Source organism: Kwoniella newhampshirensis, chromosome 13, assembly GCF_039105145.1.
Source record: "Kwoniella newhampshirensis strain CBS 13917 chromosome 13, whole genome shotgun sequence".
In the NCBI taxonomy this organism is placed as follows: domain Eukaryota; kingdom Fungi; phylum Basidiomycota; class Tremellomycetes; order Tremellales; family Cryptococcaceae; genus Kwoniella; species Kwoniella newhampshirensis.
This window is the reverse complement of record NC_089966.1, coordinates 184,850-202,639: the sequence shown is the minus strand read 5'-3', so window position 1 is coordinate 202,639 and position 17,790 is coordinate 184,850. Positions and strand designations below refer to the sequence as shown.

The 17,790-nt window shown below is 50.4% G+C and overlaps 9 protein-coding genes across 9 annotated transcripts; 5 read left to right on the top strand and 4 right to left on the bottom strand.

Annotated features, from left to right (window-relative positions):
- Positions 1 to 654: 654 nt before the first annotated feature.
- On the top strand, positions 655 to 2,934 carry IAR55_006059 (uncharacterized protein; the record flags this gene model as incomplete). Its single annotated transcript, XM_066949146.1, has 12 exons — positions 655 to 670; positions 806 to 865; positions 943 to 966; positions 1,024 to 1,112; positions 1,176 to 1,308; positions 1,435 to 1,638; positions 1,721 to 1,796; positions 1,857 to 1,961; positions 2,013 to 2,058; positions 2,121 to 2,192; positions 2,261 to 2,329; positions 2,392 to 2,934. 12 exons carry the CDS (start codon positions 655 to 657, stop codon positions 2,932 to 2,934), a joined length of 1,437 nt encoding a protein of 478 aa, XP_066800154.1.
- Positions 2,935 to 3,282: 348 nt separating this feature from the next.
- Positions 3,283 to 6,468, bottom strand: IAR55_006058 (uncharacterized protein; the record flags this gene model as incomplete). Its single annotated transcript, XM_066949145.1, has 15 exons — positions 3,283 to 3,415; positions 3,494 to 3,903; positions 3,975 to 4,031; positions 4,108 to 4,222; positions 4,290 to 4,307; positions 4,382 to 4,568; positions 4,637 to 4,732; positions 4,790 to 4,884; positions 4,963 to 5,093; positions 5,165 to 5,301; positions 5,359 to 5,439; positions 5,519 to 5,812; positions 5,932 to 6,221; positions 6,286 to 6,385; positions 6,441 to 6,468. The coding sequence occupies 15 exons, from the start codon at positions 6,466 to 6,468 to the stop codon at positions 3,283 to 3,285; spliced, it is 2,172 nt and encodes a 723-aa protein (XP_066800153.1).
- A 678-nt stretch (positions 6,469 to 7,146) lies between these two features.
- Positions 7,147 to 8,065, bottom strand: IAR55_006057 (uncharacterized protein; the record flags this gene model as incomplete). Its single annotated transcript, XM_066949144.1, has 5 exons — positions 7,147 to 7,167; positions 7,263 to 7,329; positions 7,463 to 7,566; positions 7,755 to 7,857; positions 8,016 to 8,065. 5 exons carry the CDS (start codon positions 8,063 to 8,065, stop codon positions 7,147 to 7,149), a joined length of 345 nt encoding a protein of 114 aa, XP_066800152.1.
- A 563-nt stretch (positions 8,066 to 8,628) lies between these two features.
- On the bottom strand, positions 8,629 to 9,863 carry IAR55_006056 (uncharacterized protein; the record flags this gene model as incomplete). The annotated part of the gene is made up of 5 exons (XM_066949143.1): positions 8,629 to 9,037; positions 9,109 to 9,306; positions 9,375 to 9,496; positions 9,571 to 9,655; positions 9,733 to 9,863. The coding sequence occupies 5 exons, from the start codon at positions 9,861 to 9,863 to the stop codon at positions 8,629 to 8,631; spliced, it is 945 nt and encodes a 314-aa protein (XP_066800151.1).
- Positions 9,864 to 10,447: 584 nt separating this feature from the next.
- On the top strand, positions 10,448 to 10,945 carry IAR55_006055 (uncharacterized protein; the record flags this gene model as incomplete). Its single annotated transcript, XM_066949142.1, has 5 exons — positions 10,448 to 10,544; positions 10,610 to 10,678; positions 10,735 to 10,752; positions 10,831 to 10,846; positions 10,909 to 10,945. The coding sequence occupies 5 exons, from the start codon at positions 10,448 to 10,450 to the stop codon at positions 10,943 to 10,945; spliced, it is 237 nt and encodes a 78-aa protein (XP_066800150.1).
- Positions 10,946 to 11,039: 94 nt separating this feature from the next.
- On the bottom strand, positions 11,040 to 12,926 carry IAR55_006054 (uncharacterized protein; the record flags this gene model as incomplete). Its single annotated transcript, XM_066949141.1, has 4 exons — positions 11,040 to 11,117; positions 11,372 to 11,734; positions 11,805 to 12,651; positions 12,727 to 12,926. 4 exons carry the CDS (start codon positions 12,924 to 12,926, stop codon positions 11,040 to 11,042), a joined length of 1,488 nt encoding a protein of 495 aa, XP_066800149.1.
- Positions 12,927 to 13,399: 473 nt separating this feature from the next.
- IAR55_006053 (40S ribosomal protein uS8) lies at positions 13,400 to 14,427 on the top strand (the record flags this gene model as incomplete). Its single annotated transcript, XM_066949140.1, has 4 exons — positions 13,400 to 13,432; positions 13,634 to 13,733; positions 14,100 to 14,326; positions 14,395 to 14,427. 4 exons carry the CDS (start codon positions 13,400 to 13,402, stop codon positions 14,425 to 14,427), a joined length of 393 nt encoding a protein of 130 aa, XP_066800148.1.
- Positions 14,428 to 15,619: 1,192 nt separating this feature from the next.
- On the top strand, positions 15,620 to 15,877 carry IAR55_006052 (uncharacterized protein; the record flags this gene model as incomplete). The annotated part of the gene is made up of 1 exon (XM_066949139.1): positions 15,620 to 15,877. One exon carries the CDS (start codon positions 15,620 to 15,622, stop codon positions 15,875 to 15,877), a length of 258 nt encoding a protein of 85 aa, XP_066800147.1.
- Positions 15,878 to 16,180: 303 nt separating this feature from the next.
- IAR55_006051 (uncharacterized protein) lies at positions 16,181 to 17,790 on the top strand (the record flags this gene model as incomplete). Its single annotated transcript, XM_066949138.1, has 5 exons — positions 16,181 to 16,562; positions 16,670 to 16,894; positions 17,095 to 17,241; positions 17,317 to 17,458; positions 17,589 to 17,790. The coding sequence occupies 5 exons, from the start codon at positions 16,181 to 16,183 to the stop codon at positions 17,788 to 17,790; spliced, it is 1,098 nt and encodes a 365-aa protein (XP_066800146.1).

The window sequence follows — 17,790 nt, the reverse complement described above, 5'->3', positions numbered from 1 at the left end:
AGGGTCACAGTCAGTTTGGAAGTAAGAAGCGGCGTTTGATCACCAAGGACAGGAGATGTTAGCCTGTGAGGTATTTTGAGAAGCAGGGTATTTGAACAAGGTATCATTATATGTACAGTGTTGTTTCGTTTTTAGTCTTGCCTGCGATGCAGCTAGCTTTGTCAACAGTGTGGTACAGATGGCAGTGGTGGTTGGGTGGGTGCCACTGTCAGGAGGATAAGCTTAAAACTGTTTCCGTAACAAGGAGATCACGTCAACGCGTTCACGACCGGAAAAGATGACTTCATTCTGAGATTGTACATACCTCACATTTCTTCCCAACTTATTGTGAATTCACTTGTCGTCTTGGCTGATCACACTCTACCCGCTCATCATCCGACGAACGATCACATCTGATAGCCCGCCTTCATTCTACTTTTACATGAATCCCGCCCCTATCCGACGATGCTGCTCTCCTCTCTCGGCCTCATCCTCTTCACACCTCTCATCCAAGCGCTCACCACCTCGGAACTCAGATCTCGATCGATCTATCAGGTCCTGACAGATCGGTTCGCGCTGTCCAACGATGAGCTCAAGTACTGCGACCCGGCGGATAAAGTGTATTGCGGAGGGAGCTGGAAGGGGATAGAGAGGAAATTGGATTATATACAAGGCATGGGGTTCGATACGGGTGAGTTGAGAGTCGAGTCGTGCTCTTGATCTTTTCCCGGGTGTAGTGCCGATCGACTTGGCAGTGAAATTCACTTGACTTGCAATGCACGACGCAAATGAGCGCGTGTTTGACTGATCTACTGGTTTCATTCAGTGTGGATATCACCGGTCGTAGCAAATGTGGAAAGTCCAAGTGGACACGAGTCGTATCATGGTGGGTCGGGCGTAGTGTCGCATCCCACATCCCATCAAGTTCGGCAGCTTGAGCTGATCATCGGTGATCCGGGACAGGCTATTGGGCTTCCAACATATACAGTACGTGGTGCAGCCTCGACTGCTATCTCCCTGCCAGGTACTGATACCCTTGTACAGAGCTGAATCCACATTTCGGAACTCCCGAAGACCTAAAATCTCTGAGTACAGCTCTTCATGCACGAGGGATGTATCTCATGGTCGACGTCGTGCGTGTGCTTGTTTTACACATCTTGAGATGTCGAGCTGATCCTTCCTATCCGGTTGTTCAGGTTGCGAACCATGTAGGAACATTATCGAGGAGCAGCTTTTCCCCTGGAACCAATTATGGTCCGTTCACTTCTTCGGCGGACTTTCACCCCTTCTGCGTGCCGGATTGGGATGATCAATGGGATGTAGAGAACTGTGAGTGGTCCAGCTCGGTGACTCGGTCTCGCCCCGTGCTTGAGAGAAATCTCTGTGCTATATAACGTCGTCTTCACCGGTACACCGCGCCATGCTGATTAGTTTCCCTCTCCCTCACCTTCGCAGGCTGGTTATCGGAACATATGCCAGACCTCAATACAGAATCACCTCGAGTCATCTCCGCTCTTCACCATTGGATCCAAGACCTCGTCAAAGTGTTCGAAATCGACGCTCTGAGGATAGATACCGTCAAGCATATAAGGAAGGATTTTTGGCCCGGATTCGTGAAAGCTGCTGGAGTAGTGGCCATGGGAGAAGTGCTGCATGGCGGTGAGTGTCCATCTTCTACACTAAGCGCCAATGGTAGATGGCCAAAGCCATAAATCTGATCGCTAATCTTCCTGATTCGAAGAGCCCACTTATGTCGCACCGTACCAGAGAGAAAGTATGAGCAGCTTGTTAGACTTTGCCGTCTTCTTCCATGTACGGTGAGCAGCGTGTTCAGTCTGCCAATTTGGATCCAGTGCTCACATGAGTACTTCCTCTAGACGGGCTTTCACCGACCCTCTAGGCTCGATATCAGAGCTGCTCAACATGATCAACACTGTTCATCGGCTGTTTCCGGACCCGACTGCTCTGGGATCGTTTCTGGAGTGAGTTGCTCGACGACTGAGTAGTCCCTCGTTCGTACTGACATTATGCAGTAACCATGACTTTCCACGATTCGCTGGCATGACGCATAATACGATGGTATGTGTCACTGTCTATCAAGGATACGACTGGATGTGACTGCTGATGTTCTTCTGCCGTAGCTCATCAAGAACGCAATGGTATACCCTTTCGTGAACGACGGTGTCCCGATCTTGTACATGGGAGGGGAACATGTAAGTCTCGCTCGATGTTGCCATCATACCACTACGGGCAACCAGTGACCATCTGACATCCCATGTAGAGCCTGACAGGCGGAGACGATCCCTTCAATCGTGAGGCTATTTGGCTGCATGGGTACGACCAGACGTCGGTCAGTTTCTTCGATGACATCGGACGGTATATGGTGGTGTATTGACGGGTCTTGTGTTTCAGATCAATTACCAGCTCGTTCGCACACTCAACGCTGCAAGACGGAGTGCTGCTGCTTCACATCCATCATTCCACACCACATTGTCGCGACCATACCAACTAGACAATCACACTATCGCCATCGGTAAACCGCCCTTACTATCCATAATGACCAATTACGGCTCCCATTCCCCTACTATCGGTCTTCACCTCACCGCTCAGCAAACAGGCTACAAACCCCTTTTACCGGTAATTGACGTCCTCACCAACCAAATATTCTCCACTGATCCTCGAGGTGGTCTGACAATCGCTCTGGTGGACGGAGAACCAAGAGTATTCCTCCCCCTGTCGGTACATCGAGGAATAGTGAACCAAGATAGTTGGCAAAGTACGAAATTGGATCTGGACACTTCGACAAAATTACAAAGTAATTCTCCGATGGGAAGTCCGGGAAGTCCAAGAAATCATCTGAAGCGACCGAGTTTGGTAGGTGTCATGAGCTGGTTCTCGAGTGGGGGGAGATCGTCGAGTGGCGGGAAATCGAATATGGTGAGAGAGGATCTGTGAACTGATAAGATTTGGTGTTGGCGGGATGAAAATCTGTATCTCTAGCTTTGTTGTAGCGATCAGATAGAAGAACAATAGATACAATACAGTAGATATTTTGCTTAGCATCATGCTATCCCATGACAAGTGTAGGATTGCTATCCTTGCCAGCAGATTGAGGAAACTCTGTTCTGATCAATGGTTGTCATCGTACAGTATCTATGATTCATCCGTATCCTCGATACAGATCGGAACGTCATTACCATACCACACATCATCATCCTGGTGTATCTGCATCACCCTGAATCTCTGGGTTCAATATCTTCCTGTAAACCTTTTTTTTAACTTTACAGTGTTCCGTTCCGTTTCTCATGCGACTTCCCGAGCTGTTTCGCTCTCTTCCTCTTCCTCTTCCTCTTGTTGACCTTGACCTCGATCTTCCGACGTTCGTTTGTCATTCGTCCATTCCTTCTTTCTTCTCTCCTGTATCTGACCAACCACCCTAAGTAGAGACCCGAGATCGATCAGCGGAAGCTTCATATAACTTATTCTCATTCTCAATTGATCGACTGTCACTCACAGGATACTCCCGAGATAAGCCAAGAGGTACACACAGACTACAATGACCAACGGTGTTCTCGTATTCACCAACCAGTACATCGGATTGACACCTTGCAACTCCCCCCTTGTGCTCCTCGCGAAGACGTCGACGTCTCTCCCTCCAATGTCCAACAGGCCCAAGAGGGCCAAGATGAAGCCTAGACACAGCTGGAAGCCGTGCACGATCCAATGAGCAGGGCCGTTGTAGCGATACCATAACATGGATCTCAGGCTGGAGAAGATCAGAGCGATCCCTGCCGTGGGGAATAACCATAAAATCCCGGATAGAGTTCGGAGGGAAGGTTCTTCGATGATGGTGTGCACGAGATCTGTTGCCTCTGAATGTCGAGATTGCTGGAGTGTCGCATTGCCCGATATCGTGCTGTTCATCTATGAGATGATGGTCAGTGGTCTGAATCAGTCATGGATGACTGGATAGCTGAGGCTGAGAGTCCACTCACGGCGTAAAGCCTAGCTAGATCCTCGACTTGACCATACTCAAGCTCGATTCCATAGCTCTGCAAACATACGAACGTGGTGGGGTCAGGCCCCACTGTACTTGTCACATCTGTCCTTGCTTTGCCGCAGACTCACCCGGGTCACCTCGGTCATGATCTGTCCAAAGTACTGATACCCCAAGATCGTACGATCCTCGGTCGGGTTCTGCTGTGTGGCCAGGTTTTGCAGAATCGAGATCTCTTCCCGGTAGCTAAAGGTATTGCGGGTCGGTAAGCAGGACTTCTGAGGCTATGACTGCAGGGCAGAGGGCCGCTCACTTGGGTATCAGATTCAGTCTGCACAAAGATACAAGGGCGAAGAGCTGAGATGAGTATATCGTTCCGAGCTGGATTCATACGACAGCTCTCACCGGTCAAGGTTGTTGATCAAGAAGCTCTGATCCGCCTGATTGACATCGGAGCCGTTTCCAATAGCTTGCATTGCCTTGATGAAATGGTCTGCTACTTGTTTCGACCCGTGAGCGAAGGAGAGGAGTACAGTGGTGTTGACCATGGCTGCGATCAAGAGCAAGAGGTTGAAGTGCATCGGAAAGTGAACTAGGGGGGCAGTCGCAGTCGCAGTCGGTCAGCGGATGCGGATAATCTGAGCTTTCCGAGATACTCACTAGCTTCCCAGATGACGATACGGCGATGATGGACTACGTCTTCTGGTCGGAAACGCGATAGGAGGAAGCTGAAAAGAAGGAACATGATCAAGATGACTGCGAATGATGTTGATAAGCTCTCGTGGTGGTGCGGTTACAGCCAGTCCTACTCACCTAGGAAGACTTGAGCATAAGTATTGCTGTTCGATTGACTGAGTCCCGAAAGAGCGGCATTGAAGGACCTTGTCACGGAGATGAATCCTTCACCTCTGTGTAATAAAAAGGTCAGTCAGTCATTCACTCATCCATCAGAGCGTCTCGCTCAGTCTGAGTGACCAGAGACTCACAATATGATCAATGTCAAGGCGCCATAGCGATCTCCCACAGCCTGCGTATTTGTGTAATTCGGCCCACTCCGTTTGACTGTCGACCACATGGCCAAGATCTCAACCGATATCGCAAGGTAGAACAAGATGATCTGAGCGCCAAAACCATGGTACCGAATCAGCGTGGGCGCTACTTGACCAAGACCAGAAACCGTCTACTTACCTTCGCAATCACTGCGCCGTGACTGTGGGCAGGGATGACAACAGCTATGATCGTCAGGAGTGAGGAGATCGCCAGAGAGCCGACAGAGACTAGCTGGAAGGAGACTGTGCGACCGAATCGACGGCCGTTACGTGCGCCTGTAGCGCAAAGTAGGAGAATTTTAGCTAACTGCCGAACTGAAATGTATCACTTACACATCAAGTACTGAAATGCCAGAAACCCTCGCGAAGCAGCAAAGGCAGACAGAACGGTGGTGAAGCTCTCGTTGGCTGATTCTGAAGGGCAGAAGAGTCGATGTCAGCGCTGACGTGTTGAGTGGTGTAGTGACTTTTGTCGACCAGAATCTCAACTCACGATGATCGCTCGCCACCTCCGCCGTCAATTGCGACAGATGCCCACTATCATTCCTTATCATCCCTGGATTCCAATTCCCACTGGCAGCCCCCATATAGATGAACGACATGATCTCGACCGCTTTTGATAATCGATGAAATCCATCTTCTGCCTGATATCGGATATCGTAGTGTGTCTGTGAGGTCCACACCCACGAGATGATGGTGTAGTAGGAGAAGAAGATGGGGATGGCGGAGGGTTGGTTGATCTCATGGGTGCTGGAGAAGACAGTGAGGACGGCTACGACTGCGAGATCTGTGAACGTTCAAAGGGGAGAGGACTATCAGCCTACCCTGTTCGGTGGTAATCATAGGTACAAGACCAAAATCGAGGAAAGGAATGGATAAGATATGCAAACTGGGGTGAGAACTGACCGTAGAACAGGTTCAACCATTCTGCAGCATGATCCTCCTCCGCCAACCAAGGAGATCCATCCCCTTCCATTGGTCTTTGCAAAAACGGCATCCTCGGCAATTCCTTATTATGTGCACCATGTCGTAACCTTTCTCTCATCGCCAGCTTATTCGACTGCGAGGTGTTCGTCGTTGTCTCCACTTTCAGAGTCCGATCCCCAGCACTACTCGTGTTTGAGGGTCGAGGATTGGGATCAGGTCTTGCGATCGAGTCGGACAGTTCTACGGACGACAGCCGTGGCGAAAAGTTACTGTGGGAGTGGTACGGTACATCAGATCATGCCCTTCGTCTTCCGTAGCCAGCTACATATATACCGATCATTCAACGAGCGCCCGCTCGATACAAGAGGTCTGTTCCTGATCGTGTCAAGGTCGACCATCTCATTCTCGTCGCCATCCACACCAGCTGATGCACCTGACATCCTGTCAGCCCGTGTCCGGGACCGTCGGCCCACCTCGGTTGTACTCACCACATGAAACGTCGCTGGAAGCAGACATGACCGTTTGATGATAATAAACCCACTGCGATGCAGATCCACCTCACTGAATTCAGCGAAGAAGCACCCCTACGACACAGCTTTGGATGTGCCTTGAGAAGGCTGATAGTGACTCTGTGGAGCTGGATAGATAGTGATGGACGGTTGACGAAGAGGGACGATGCCAAGCTGAAACGTTGAAATGATGTTCACGCTAGACGAGACTTGGTGAGCGAGTCCCCAGCAGGTATGGATTACAAGTCCAAGCAATCAGGGATATCACAAGGATTTCTAATTATAGCATAGCCTACCAAGACTTGTTCCTTCCTTGCCCCCTTATCGACCATGAAACGACCCCCTTCCGCACCCCACCTGATCTGTGGGATTTTGGCGCGGAATTACGCCCCGGAACCCCCTTTCACAAGGGAGCAGCAAGGGGATTCCACATACACCAGTCCATTGCACGGGTCTCTCAGAGACCTCATATGGGCAAGTATGGTCTGCTCACCCGACAGATACGAAGAGGAGATACTCTGCCATGTCCACCATCATATGATACATCCGTTCATGTAAAAAGGGGCTTTCACGAGCATGATCCTCGAATAGATAAGGGCTTTGATCGGAATCATCACGGCATTCCCTCCCGGGAAGGACGGTTCCGAGATGCTGATTCTTATAGATATCTTGCTTGGACGATCAATCAATCTCGAATCTCCCATCCCTGTGGTCAAATCAAATCCGAGAATCAGTGCTCTGCACCAAACTCCCTCGTATCGTATACGTGCCGCCACCGCTGTTGTTATTGCAATGACTCACCCCAAAGTAACCTCCAAGACCTGGTCTACCCGGAAGACGGCAATGCAACGGATATCCAGTGAGGAGACTGAAATACACATTTCAGCCAATGTACGCTACGGTGACGCGGTATCTCCCCCAAGTAATGCAAGACGGATGTAAGGAGAATGGCTACTTCCTTTCCTGTACTGATGAGGAGATATATATACCAAGTCACTCACCCTCCTAGACCGTAATACCTCCTCCAGGCTGCTGCGGTATTGTCGATGCCCATCCCGACACCCCATGTCAGTGGACTTCCGAGAGGATGGGGCATGCCCATGGCCTATATATGGGGCCAGTGAGCGATCATGCGAAGCAATGGCAATGGAACTATCAGGATAGATGAGTCCGGTCGTGTCTGTCACGCAGGGCGGTTCACAATGACCGCGAGTCTCACCTCTCAAGTGAGACGGGACATCGACGACATGAAGCAGAGAAAGGAAGAAACACGTTGACCACGTCGGCACTTACCGCAGCTCCAAAGCCGACATTGGGTCCAGGATATCTAGTCTTCACAGCGGGATAGAATGGCAATCGGCCTCCTCCCGGGAGTGTGGTAGTAGGGAACGGTAATCTAATCAACACATTTGGTCATCCAAGTTGGCTGAAGAGTACTTTGCATGGATACGGAGTGTGATTACACATGGAAGGGGTCTATCTGGGCCGAGGATATGATAGGAGAGTGTAGGTGGATGGACGGATGGACGAGGACAGAGCTATCGGACCACTCACTCTTGTGGATTGACAAAGGGATGATGGATCCCGTATGCAGCGATGTTCATAGGCACTGCAATGAGTCACAGTGGTCAGTCTGTGCTGAAGATATCAAGCACATGACATACTCTTGGGATAAGATTCTTGCTGGACTCAGAGAAATGCCTGAAGCCAGGTTGATGGGATAGAGACAGGATAGGAATGCTCAGAGATATGGAAGAAACCAACGGGAACGGAGAAAGCCTGAAGTTTGGGACCGATCCCTCCTTTGTACTCCATTCCGATCTGTGATGCGGAAGGGTGAAGTCCTTTGGCCAGACCCAGACCGGACTGTACCGCATGAGACATCAAGCGTGATGGGTGGGTCAAACATTTGTAAGCCCTTTAGGCAGACGTCTGTATGCCTTAGCTTTCATCACTGTCACAGGTAACCAATCGCGATGACACAATGTGGCAAGGCATTGATCCTGGGTCCAAAGCCGTAGTCATGTTTTTGCATTTTGTCGTTATACTACGACTACTCCTCTAATGCGCGAAGCGCCCCTACTTCAGCACGCAAGCGACCCTCCCCTCCACATCATGATCGCCTGACCTCACAACCTTCACATGTCGGACGTAGATCCTTCGACGGTTATCCCCATGATGGTGCGGACGACGCCGTACCTCCCGGTGTTGACCCCACAGCACCACCACCACCGCCTCTTCTTTGACCTCCTTCTCCTCTCTCTCTGAACCCTCCGCCATTACCCCATTGTGGCGTGGTCGGATTTCTCTCCCCATGATGATTTTGATGGTTCTCCCTCTCCCTGTGTGGTCTTTCATGAGTATGGGCGTGATGTTGGTGGACGTGATGAGCTCGAGGATGATGGTCGTGGTTATGATTGTGGTTGTGATGGGTGTTGGGTGTCTCAGGAATGGCGGGATTGGCAGAATTGGCAGAATTAAACGGTGGTTTGGCGGCGACCTCGAGAAGAGCTCGGTTCGCTCGGTAGTCGCAGGTTGTCGTGGGTGGAAGGGACAAGAGCGAAAGGATCTTCTCTCTTCACGAGGTCCACCGTACATCAGCAGGTAATCCGTTACTTACTTTAACAGTGGATGTGGGAAGACTCACTTGAGAGCACCGTTTCTGACTCCCTCTGACTCCTCTTCCACCCAAACACTCAGAATATCCTCCGCCTGCCTGACACTCAACACACATCCGACGACATTGTCTGATTCTTCAAATTGATCGCCGATTAGAGCCAACAGGAGAGATTCGTATAGCAGGGGAGTGATAGGATGGACTAGACGGATAGTGAATCGTCCCCCACTACAATTACACCATGAGCATTCAACACACTTGTCCCATCGGACAGAGAGGGAAACAACGATACTCACTCTCGCATCTCCTCCCAGACACCTGGTCGTCCGATACGGCTCACGAAGACAAGGACATCGGTGACAGCCGGCAGTTCGTTGGGTGGTGTGAGATGGGAGTAGAGGTGAAGGAAGGACTCGATCTGTGTTCCGAGTGTATCGTCAGTACGTCACTCATCGACGGTCAGTTCAAAATACGTAACAAGGTCACACGCACTGATCCGAAAGTAGCTACTCGTCGAATCTCCTTCTCATAGTCGACTTTGGCAGCGGGTGGTCGATGAATATACGATATAGACCAGCTAAGAAGAACAGCTATCAGCACATGGAGATTTTCTTGTCGATTGGAAAGTTGCCCTCCCCCCCCCACCCTACTCACTCTTGGCGTAAGGGATGTCTACCTGATGCCGGACTCGGTGCAGCTGCTGTAGCTTTACCGACACTCAATGATAATCTGGCAGAACCGGAGTGGGAGGTAGTACGACGAGACGGGACGGTTCCTTGAGCCATTCTTGATGATTCGCGAAAGGGGAGCTAGCGTTGCGTTTTGGGTGTCGTTGGAATGTTCAAGGAAGGTGGAGGAAGGAAGGATTGGATTGATAGGATGATGAGTCCGGTCGGTGTCGTTCGAGTGTACGCTGATATGTCCGAGAGGGGGCAGTATGTTATGTGGATGGGTTCCTTCTGAAAAGGTTCGGGCGAGATGAGTGGACTGGTCTATGTTATGGTGCGCTTCTATGAGCTCTATGTTGTTTTGATGGTGGGCCAAAGTATCAGTGGTCGATTCTACTGTACTTTTTGAGACTACTCTGACGTTTGAGTTCGAGTTTTGGTGAACAATTTAAAGGCGCGCGAAAAGCTTGTCAAAATTTAGGCTCGCGACACAGGGGCGCAGTAACTTGCCAGTTGAGTGGCAGTGTCATCCATGATGTCATTCAACTCACAGCTATTTATCGTCCTTCGACCCCGGGTTTGAATTTCGCTTCCTATCATTTCACTTACCTTGATATCAACAATAGATCTCATTCACTTGCTCAGCCCATCTGCCCATTATCGTCAAGTACCAACCTCCACCAACCGACCCACCACGAACCATGTCATACGCACCCAACAACAACACCACTTACCCACCTCAACTCACCGTCGAGGAGACTCATGTGGCACGTCAACCCGCTGCCAGAGCGATGATGAGTGAGTGGCTGCTTCCGGAGTGATGCCTCGACCATACTGATCAGTCCTTCTTGGTCATGCATCAGGTCCCAGCGTGTCGACCGGTGAATCGAAGCAGCAAGAAGCGACGATGAGACTGAGAGGTGGATGTCCCGGTGAGCTGTGGCTGTATCGCATCGAAACTACTAGATGTACTGATCATGACATTTAGGACACTTCTGCGGTCTTCGTGAGTCTTATCGAATCAAAGCCGCACAGTGTGGCCGTTCAGTCATAGGATTGTACTGATGTACTTGCCTTTCCTTAGCCATCCTTCCCTGTCGGTAAGTCAATCTTGTCGACGGAAGTCTCGGCCGTTCTCACTGATTGATTCTCGGCTTTTCAGCTGCGACATCTGTATCATCCCCATCCCGTGTTGTTAGACGGTCCTCCCCTATCCCAATTCCTCCTTGTGCGTCAGTATGGACCAGAGTTTCGAGATATTGATCATTTGTAGCCATTATACACGTTCATGTATTACTCTGTAAAAAATTTCATCGCGTTCTTCACACAATAACATACGAACTCCATCCCTACCGTGGAAGCGTTGGCTGGCTGACAACGGAGAAAACAGTCGACCACGACATGTCATGGAGAGCTGCATACAGGCGATGGTGCGATATGATCCACGCTCGAACACAAGTGTCAGGATGTATCCAGCCCCTCGTATGCTTCCTCTCGTCACAACCGAGCACTGCATCTATGCCTAGTATCAAACTGAATGGAGGGATTGCAAGAGCATGCAGAAGGATACCAGAACTTGTCTCCACAATTCACTTCCCACCCCTCTTCCCTTTGCTCGACTGCACCTTTCCCTTCCCCTTCTGTTCTTTCTTCAACAACTTGACCTCGACCCTCCTTTTCCTGACCTCCTCCAATCTTTTAGCCTTCCTCGCAGCGTTGTTGACCGGTACAGTAGTTTGTATACCCTTGATATGCAAAGGTGCGTAGTGAACATGCGGGATCGGAATCTGGGCAGAGTCGAATGCCGTGGACGTATCGTTGGATTGCAGTTTGCTATTTTTGTCTGGGGTCGGCTTCGTCTTGTCTTTTGATCCAGCGTGCACTTTAAGTGAAGAGGTAGGGAAAGGCAATGTAATACTGTGTCTAGGAGGATGGAGGACGCTTTTCGGTAAGAGCTTTTCCAACACCTCCAAGTTGGGATGTGATGTCTGAAAGACACCAACATCAGTCTGGTATCGCACCGTTTCGTTGTTGGACAGATGATTTGAGAAGACTTACTTTGACACCAAGACAAGCCAATCTTCTCAATCCGACCAATTGAGCCATATCCTTCTCGACCTCTCCCAGAGGTACGACCCTGACCTCCTCCCTCTTCTCGGTGCCGAGCACTTCCTCCCACTCGCTCTCTTTCACTCTTGTCTTTACCGTCTTGGCAAGTTGAGCATGTTGATAGACGAGCGCGTTATATGTTGCGCAGTAGGATGGGATCGGATAGACAAGAGATTGCGGATTGATGGACAGTAATGGCACGACGATGAATGAAAGTGGTGACAGAGTCCTAGGTTTGCCAAACGTCGAAGAGACCGGTTCCTCCTCCTTGCCGTCTGCTTCGAGCGCCGGAACTGGTGCGGTAGGGAGAAGGTCCTTGGTAGTGGTGGAATGACGTGGTGTGCGGGGAGTGGGATTGAGTGAGTCGGCCATTATCAGTAATCGAAGTTTGAGCTCATCAATCTGTGCTTCGAGACACTTGATCACTTCGTTGATGCCCAAGACGAGATGTGACAGAATCTCCGGCTTCTCAGGCCGTTCTTCCTCAGCGATCTCTGTTCGTTGCTTCTTTGTGCTCGGTCCAGCTGTCGAGTTTGGATTGGATTTGCGTTTGTACCCCACAGCGGTGTCATCTTCCACCATATTGACATCTTCGTCTTCTTCCTCGACTTTGGCCAATCCCTCTGTGTTCTCGATTCCGCCTGCCTTCTGAGCCTTGCGCTTGGTTCGCTTGTCGATTCGACGTTCTTTCGTATGACATCGTGCTCGAGAAACATGATAATCCGCGACTTGTCCCGGTACCATTTCTTGCAGAGCATGAAGAACAGCTGTTTGAAGATGTCGAGGGATATTTGGCCTGCACCACAAGCGAATGTCAGCGGTCTTCAAAGATCACGCGAGTCTGCCGTGGTTCTGAGCAGAGATGCCTCACCAAGTGGTTGTCAACGGACTCGCCAACACAGCTTTGACGACGTCCTTGTTCAACCCTGCTCCATCCCGTACATCCTGCTTAGGAGCTGTCTTGTCCTTTTTCGACTGAGCTCTGATGGTCTTGCTCTCATCGTGTGTCACTACCGCAGCAGCCTTGGCCTTCCCCTTTGATGGACCTGGAACCGGAGCGGGAGGTGCCATGCTAGTGGTGGTGGAGACAGAGGCAACGAGGATGACCTTGCTTGTTGCTGTGAGGTAACATATGTTGTACCAACTTCTGTGAAGCCAGAACACACAAGTCAAGGCACGAGGATACCACGTGAGATCGAAGCTAGCTGTTTTCATTTGCCACATCGGCGTTTTCTCACATGGTTCTCACGAAACTCCGTCTCTTCCACCTCAAATTCAACATTTCGACACGACCGCCTGCGACTGCATGCTGCTGGGCTCGCTCACCATCAATTCAACCCTCTTCATCGTCCATCCCCTTTGGTCTATCCACGAAAAAAAAAGCCTTTTGCTACACTCTACATACCTTTATAGGACTCTTTACGGCTGCCCATCCAAGTGAGCACACCCGCATCGAGTTAGAACAAGCATAGCAAGTTCGGATCTCTTACCCTTCTTCATTCCTTCAACAGTAACCCTAAAACTCAAACCGAAATCTATCCAAGATGGTCAGGTGTTCAGTTCTCAACGACGCTCTTGTACGTGTTATTCTCTGTTAGCTTTCGGAAGGTCGGAATAGGATAGAGGGACATGTGTGGGAAAGTGCGGTTGAGGGGATGCAAGGTGCCATGACGAAAGGACTGAAGCGGATGGGAAGAGTGTTGGACTAGAATTGAGAAGAACGAGGACCGGATCTACGCTGGTTCATATACTAATTTATGAAACGCCTCTTCCCACAGAACAACATCGTCAACGCCGAGCGACGAGGAAAGCGACAGGTCTTGATCCGACCTAGCTCCAAGGTCGTCGTCAAGGTTCTCTCCGTCATGCAGAAGCACGGTGAGTTTTGCTTTCCTTCCCAATCGTTCCGTATCACTAGCCTTCCATCCTCTCTGTGGCCTTTTTCATGTTGCTCTTCGTTTCATCGCTCCGTATCTCCTCATCCGACCCGGAGTATAACTGCCTCCACACGCTCTTCCTACCGAGGCGAGGCTTTAAGTCTCCGGAAGACTGAACACTATACGTGATACTTCTCTTTCCTTTCGAATTCGACTCTGTTAGCTCGAGGCCGCATGGCCAGGGTGTCAAACAGAGTTGACTGAACAGAAGGAGGACATAATCTACCTCTATTTGGACTCGACCTACGATCGTTGGAAAACCGCAAGGAGAGCATATAACTGACATGGCGTTTCCCTCTTTGTTCAGGTTACATTGGCGAGTTCGAGATCATTGATGACCACCGAGGCGGCAAGATCGTCATCCAGCTCAACGGTCGATTGAACAAGGCCGGTGTCATCTCCCCCAGGTTCAACGTCCCCGTCGACTCCATTGAGAACTGGGTCAACCAGCTTCTCCCCGCCCGATCTTTCGGTAAGATCATCCTCACCACCTCTGCCGGTATCATGGACCACACCGAGGCCCGTAACAAGCACGTGAGTGATCTGTTGCTAAACAGAAAGCGATATGTGATGCTGATGAAGCTTATGGTTGATTTGGACAGGTTGGTGGAAAGATCCTTGCTTTCGTCTACTAGGGTGGGTATGCATGCATTGAGGTCATTTTAGGGTACAACATGTGGCTGTGCTTTCTGCGGTCATGCCGAACTTTTGGTATGGTCACTGGTCTTCCAGGCATTGTCCATCAGGTGCATATTAAGGCAACTGTATCACTGAATTTTCACTTGTCATACGCTGGAAGGCCATGCTGAGGATACATGGCGCCGTGCCCTGTGAGCTTCAGCCATTGGGTCGGAACGAAGGCTGCTTGGCGAATCACATAGTGTGTGTATGCGTGCGTGCGCGTTTGTGTGTGTGTGTGTGTGTGTGTGTGTGTGTGTGTGTGTGTACGGGCGAGGAAAGTGCGAGCGAGAACGACAGTCGAGTCCTGACTCCTACTGCTGTTTCGACACCTGTTTTCATTCCCTTCATTCTGCTCCTCGCGACCTTTTTGGAACCCTCTGCGGTCCATCATCGTCATCCGCTACGAACAGTCCGTTGGCATCGTTCTGAGGATGGACTGCATTCTTACCTGTTTGACCTATCTTAAGGGAGTCCTTTTGCGGCCGACTTACAAGGATCGCATCGGGATGCTACCGTGATCAGTAGCGATCAAGGGACCTTCAGGTTTTCCGCACATCTACTTCTCGCTCATAGGTGAGTTCGATCAGAGTTCAGAGCTCCGAGCTCCGAGCACCACCGCAGCTCATCATCAAAGATGGTTTTGGATGGAGTCGTAGTCGAGTCTCTCGAGATCTGCCCCTGCCTCGTGCTCAAAGAACCAATAGCAACAATGACTACACACCTCATCCGACCAACCTCCACCACGGGCGTTACTATTTCGACCGATTCTCTAGTCTCCCACTCCCACGATGATCGCCAGCGCCAGCGCCAGCGGGAGCCCAGCCCAGCCCAGCCCTGAGAGCAGAGTGCTTCGAGGCCGATCGTCATCCATCTCGACCTTGACGAGACCCGATGCGAGACGGCAGAATCGATCCGCTTCTTCCTTTCCGTCGTCAATGGCGTTGATATGAAGATCACTCTCTACCACTTCCCGCTTACGATGGTCACGGCCTTTGGAGTTTGTTTGGCTTTCGCCGAAAGTACGACTGTCGCCTAGTTTCACAACTGCTTCAGAATTGCTTATGTGATCTGGCGAGGAACATCGTCCACTATCCCCACCCTCAGATCAAGGCTATCGACATCTTCATTCTTGCTTCGAGAGCGAATATGACCTTGCCAGCATCTCTCATCATCGAACACTATCAATCGACCGGTCTACACCGACACGAGAGCCCGAAAGGCTGGCCTTGGGACAGCTTGGATTCTGACAGGGAATTCGCGGTCAGCTCCTTCTCCTGGAAGATGTACGAGGCGATTCCACCAGAATACATCTTGGCCTTGGAGAAAGCTGGTCAACACTCTTCGATCCGTTCAGTCAGGGTGGCCACATTCAAGGAAGTTCTCAAGGACAAGGGATCGTTCTGACCGCGGCTGGTAGAGCTGGAGTCATCGTGTATACCGTTGGAAGAAGATCGTCGGGTACGGATTCGAGATGCACATCATCCATGTAACTCTCGAGCCAAATGAGCGTTCGTTCACGATCGACTTCCACGTCACCACTTTTGCAACCTCTGTTCGAACGCATAGCCACTAGGTCCAAAGAAGTTGCTATACTCCTGTTCTCGCTCTGTGTCGTCGACCAACTCTGCTCGTGATATCTTGACGGCTCTTACAGGTCTCTTTTCCGTCGTGCCCAACTCGCTGGTCGAGTCTCTCTGTCTTGCCAAGATGGTCCGACGACTTCTATCATCCATCATTCGTTTTCTTGCTTTACCACTATTCATCCTCTTACATCTCATCTTCATCATCTCATCACTCTTCCTCCGGACCTATCAAGCACTCACCGCTCCTCTACCCTCTGGCTCATTCTTACTGAACGAGTACGATCCTTCTGGTCCCTCACGCACGCAGAGTCCTCGAAAGGACACGTGCCAAGCTCCCAAACATCTGGGTCTTGTACTGGCCCCATCTACGCGTCGGTCCGGTCAGGCTTTGGCTTTGCGAGGGAAAGGAAGGAGAGAGAAAGACGCTATTGTGGAGAGTATTTTGAGGGCCGTTGAATGGGGTGGAGAGAGAGGGATTGCCGAAATCTCTATCTGGGACGGACAAGGTGCGTGATGATCCATCCATGTTCACTTCTCATTACGGTTCTCCTTGAACATGGAAGTCATCGATCTTGACCCACATTACAAAGCTGATTCTCTCGTATCATTGCAGGCCTGATACAATCCCTTCTGCCGAGGTTACTACAGGATTTAGCCGCAAGCTCCTCAACACTACCACCATCATCACCGTCCTCGTCGCCTTCCACACCTTCGCCTAGACCTACACAAGACTTGCCGGAATGCGACTTGCCCTGGACACCGAGTAGTCCACCCAGGCACAAGAGTGAGGGGACTAGTGGGATAGGAGAGGGAGTCACCAGCGTCATAGTGCATCCTCGTGAGTGTGCTCCCTGGATCTCCATACCGGTGTTATATGGTTGTTCCACCATTGCTACCGAAAAAGAGCCCTCGATTCGCATCGTGGCAGTCTGTCAGCAATCCACCTTCCTTTCCTTCCTTTGTTCGCATTCGTTGATTCTCCAAAATTATTGGAAACCTTCGTCAATATTATTCGCTGACCTGGCTGGACAACCCCAGGCAAATTTCACTCAAAGGGTCTTACACTGCATTTCTTGCCACCTTCCACTTCCTCTTCACTCATCACCAGTCTCGCCAAGAGCTATGCAACCGCTCAAATCTCCCTGGAGGAGATGACAGTTCCCAAAATAGATCAAGATGTACAACGTAAGTCTTCTTCAGTGGAAGTTATCTGCTCGGGAATTAGTTATGTTGACTCGGATTTTGTTCATGTCCTGTTAGATCATCTGAATTTCAATCATGATCCAGAATTACTGGTCATTCATCATCTGAATCCACCGTCTTTCCTCCGATCATTGTTACCTCGAGCAGCGCCCGAACTGTGGGGGTATCCATTTTGGGCATTGAGAATCACCGAGATCTAGTGAGTCCTCGTACTCTCTGCTCACTCGCTATAAGTGTCCCCGGATGGCCTCCGACTCTTGCAATCTGACCTCGGCTCATCTGCTATTATACTGTACTGATTCACTTTTCATCCTTGATGCCTTATTTAGCCAATATCCTACTCCACCTCCAATTTTACACAATCTCACTCCAGTTATTCAGTCACTCCGCGCATCATCATTGCCGTTCATCCGTAAACTGGGATATACAATCTCTACGCCACCCAACCGATCTCAAGGCGTCTTGAGCAAAGACGAATGGGACGGAGCCATGCGGGCTTGGTCAAATGTGGAACAACGTCTAGGTCGATGA